Source organism: Aplysia californica, unplaced genomic scaffold, assembly GCF_000002075.1.
Source record: "Aplysia californica isolate F4 #8 unplaced genomic scaffold, AplCal3.0 scaffold00384, whole genome shotgun sequence".
NCBI lineage: Eukaryota > Metazoa > Mollusca > Gastropoda > Aplysiida > Aplysiidae > Aplysia > Aplysia californica.
In genome coordinates, this window is record NW_004797654.1 from 155,500 (window position 1) to 159,752 (window position 4,253).

At 40.7% G+C, this 4,253-nt stretch overlaps 1 protein-coding gene across 1 annotated transcript in view; it reads left to right on the forward strand.

Annotated features, from left to right (window-relative positions):
• The window catches only part of LOC101860113 (hydroxymethylglutaryl-CoA lyase, mitochondrial), a gene marked incomplete in the record, with an annotated part of 13,668 nt that overhangs the window by 6,262 nt on the left and 3,153 nt on the right, over positions 1-4,253 (forward strand). The window contains 3 exon segments of the mRNA XM_035971135.1: positions 1,054-1,143; positions 3,362-3,425; positions 4,043-4,231. Coding sequence (XP_035827028.1) covers positions 1,054-1,143; positions 3,362-3,425; positions 4,043-4,231 — 343 coding nt within the window.

The window sequence follows — 4,253 nt, forward strand, 5'->3', positions numbered from 1 at the left end:
GGGGGGGGGGAGGTAAGATTGTGTCTGTGAATAGTATTGGTGTATTGGTATAATTGGTTGTTTATTTTCTGTTTTTAAAATTTAGAAATAAGGATTAAAGGTTTCACAAGCTGAATTGATTTTCAAGTGCACTCTCTGTTTATTTAATTATTAAGCAATGAGTGAGTTAATGACTAAGCAAATGAGTGACTGAGTGAGTAGGTGAGTGAGTGAATGAGTAAGCTGGTGTCATTTTTAAAAGTACAGTATATGCTTTTTTTACGACTTTATTGAAGAATACAATTCTTATAATCACGTTTTTATAATCTTTAAACAAATTGTGTTATTTTCTTGGTAGCAAAATTCAGTTCTCTGGCTCTCCTGTAAAATTGTAAAAACTGTTGAAAGTGTACTTGTAAAAATGATGGCAGTAAGGAGATTGTTGTTAAGTTAATGAGAAAGTGAATGTGTGAGTGAGTAGTTATTGGGTTAAGAGATGGATAGGTAAGTGAGCATATGGGTTTGTGAGTGAGTAGGTGGTAGAGGAGATTGATGCTTAGGTAGGTGATTGAGTGAGCGAGTTTGTGTGAGGATGAGTGAAGAGATAAATAGATACATGGTGTGTGAATATGCACTTGGGTGAGTGGGGAGTTGGTCAGTGCGCGAATAGGTAATTGAGGAGATGATAGATGACTTAGTGAATGAATGTGTGTGAGGATGAGTAAAATGAAAGATGGGTAGATGAGTGTGTGAATTAGTACATGAGTGAGTAGGTGAATGAGTGAGTGGGTCTGTAAGTTGATGGCTTAGGTGGTTTACAGAGTGAGTGGATGTGTGGATGAGTGAGTAAAGAGTGAATGTGTGAGTGGGTGAGTGAAGAAATGGGGATGGGTAGATGCTTGTAAGTGAATGAGAGTGTGTTTGATGTGTGAGTGAGGAGGTAGATAGGTAGGTGAGTGTGGTTAAGTGAATGAATGATGTAATGAGAGTGAGTTGATGAGTGAAGAGCTGGATGGGTACATTCGTGATTCAATTAGTCTGTGGTATTAACCATTGTCATGTTGTGGACTCCAGGAAGAACATCAACTGCTCCATCCGTGAGTCATTGCAAAGGTTCAAAGAAGTCACAGAGGCTGCCAAAGAAGTCAACATTCCAGTGAGAGGGTAAGTGTATTACTACACTGTTTTAAAAAGTTATTTTTGCTGTTTTACTCTCCCGTCAACACAATTTAGATAATTTACGAGGCGGGCAGCTTTGATTGTGTCTGCCTGGCCCAACCCGGGCGGAACATGATTCAGGATCCCAGCAGACAGGCGTAGATTAGAATAACTTGACCAGCAAGGCTCAAACGTCTCTGTTCTGTTATCAACAGCAGAGAGCCTTATACCCTGTGCTGGTCAAATTTGAGAGTGGCGATTGGCGATTCAGTCAGCTTCAATGAATCGCGAGTACGTGAGCGCTCGTGGAGCTATGGTGGAACACTGTGACTGAAACGGAACAGTGTCATATCAACGCCTCTTGACGAGTGCGAGTCCTACTCTTGTTGTTCCGCCATCCTCTCCACCCCACACCCTTTGTTGCGCTGCTCTATCAACTGACCTCAATTAGTGACCCCCATAAATTCCCCCCCCCCCAACCCCACCATTCCCTAAAACAATGGCTCCATAAAAATTCCTTCTGTCTATTGGTTGGACCCCGTTCATTTTGTTTTAATAGGGGGGTTGGACTATACCATCTTTTGTAAAATAAGGGGAGCCATACTAAGTGTTCCGTTCCGTTCTTGCGCTTGTGACTCGACTCAGCAGTAGGTTAAACAAGCCACAAGGTGGTGACAGCGACAGGGGAGTGAATCGGGAATCGTTTGGCGATACTGTTTCGCGTTCCGCTGAAGTGAATCGTGAATCGCGTTCCGCAGGAAAGAGTGACGATTCAGTTCCGCTCTCGCGCTCGTGACCCAGCCCTAGTGCACACTGCCGATCAGATCTGATCGAATTTAGTGGGGGTCAGCCAAATTTTTTCCTCTTTGGAGGGTCAAGGGCTCCCATTTTGTCACAACACGGCTGATTCGACTCTGGACCTTGAAAAATAAACTCGTATGATTTTAAAGGTCACAGTTGAATTTAGTTGAATTGTGCCAAAATGGTAGTATTTATTTCATCCATACAGGAAAATTTCGCTGGTTGTGACTCAGTCAAATGAATTCAATTGGTAGTGTGCATTGGGTGTTACCATTACATCACATATGCGGGTTCTGCACTGGGGCATGGATGATGCCAGCAGTTCTACTGTAAAACTGAAAGTAGGTTGTTGGTTGGTTTCTGATGTGGTCTGCTTACTATACTCCTTTTCAAAGTGATGATTGTCTTAATTTGTTCCTCACTTAATACCAGCGTATGTTGTGTAGTGGATAGGGACTTTACCCTCTCACACCAGAGACAGGAGTTTGATTTCCGTGTGGGTAGAATTTTTATTGAGTTTTTTCTCCGTCTTTTTGCTGGGACATTATTTCCCTTTCAGCTTTGGTTGGTCCTGGTAGACAGATTGGAAGAAGACCTCCCCCATAAATGATCTGAACAGTGTCAATAGTGGTGTAAAACTTCTAGATTTTTTATCTTTTAACCTTACTTAACGTTATGTTTTCATGCTGACTTATGGTAGGGGTTGGGGTGGATGATGACACGAATGAATCCTACTTTATTTTCCCTCTGTTGTTTTTGTCTGTTTGTTTTTCTCTGTTCCAGCACTAACTGCCTGTTATTTTGTATACGCGTTTGTCTTTACTCAAGTTTGAAGTATGGTTAGACTGCAAAGTACACTATAGTTTGTCAAAGCTACGGTAAAAGAAGTGAATAATAGAAAACACTTAACTTTAGTGTTCATTTTCAATTGTGAGAAGTAGATCTTGTCCATAATAAGATTTGTACTGTAAAATGACAGATATATTTAGACCGGTCGTGTTTATTGTCTGTTCATTAGGAAGCATGACTGTCACCTCTGAAACAGTAATATGTACTGGAGATTCTTTTTGACCCGAAATTTGAACAAAAATAAAACTTTCAACAACAACAAAAAAAATCCAAAAATTCATCCGAACTAGAACAGAATTATATGTAGTAAAAAAATTACACTCAAAGGGTCATGTTTTTCTTTGTTTGAGTAAAGAGAAGCACATCAACACCGTAATAGTCATTTAGTGGCGAGAAAAGTAAGACAGACAGACAGAAACAACAGAGGGAAAGTAAAGAAGTAGGATGTACCAGTGGCTTTCCCCAACCACCTGCAACAAAGGATCAAATAATCAGAGATGTAGTTGCTTGCAGTGAACATTTTCACCCCCCCTCTCCGCCCCCCCACCTTCATTTTCATCTATCTGTTCCTTAGGTATGTATCCTGTGTGTTGGGCTGCCCGTACGAAGGAGATGTCAAAGCTGAAAAAGTGGCAGAGGTGAGGACATTGTAGATTATGTAGTCCTATTTGTCATAGTTTTAATTTCAGATATATGTGATAATGGTTGTAAAGCGCACAGAGGATGCTACAGAGCTAGCTTGGATATGCACTTTATAAATGCTATTGTTATTACACTGTTATTATTATTATTATCACTACTATTATTTTTATTAGACTATAAATAATTATTTATCATTTTGTTTCAATGTGTATCATTGCTGTTGCAAGAACGATGAGTATCTCAAATGATTTTTATCCACCACATCTTAAAGAAAGTATGGGTGGTTGGCGGGTGTTCTGGTGTGGTCTGCTCCTTCTATCATATAAAAGACTATCGTCTTTCTCTCTCCTCCTTTTTTGCGTTTGTTACTCTCTTATAACACCTCTAATCTTCATCACTTATATGACCTTATTGTGTTGCAAGTGCAGTAAAACTCTTACTAAAACTAAAATAAAGAAAGTCAAAAGAAGTTATGAGATCTGTCCCAGAGGTAAGTTTCCGTGTTCTGTAAAATCAAAAGTTTATATTTTATAGACAGGAAATTTTGTACATTATTACAGAAACATGTTTTCTATTCAGCATAATGACCGTTGCTCAATGCACGCTTTCCCAGGTGGCGAAAGAGCTGCTGGACATGGGCTGCTACGAGATCTCTCTGGGTGACACCATCGGGGTGGGCACGCCTGGAGCGGTCAAGCACCTGGTGTCGGTTGTCTCTGAGGTGGTGCCTTTGTCCAAGATTGCTGTGCACTGTCACGACACGTACGGCCAGGCTCTGGCCAATATACTGGCTGCTCTACAGGTAGGTTTGTGTGTGTGTGGGG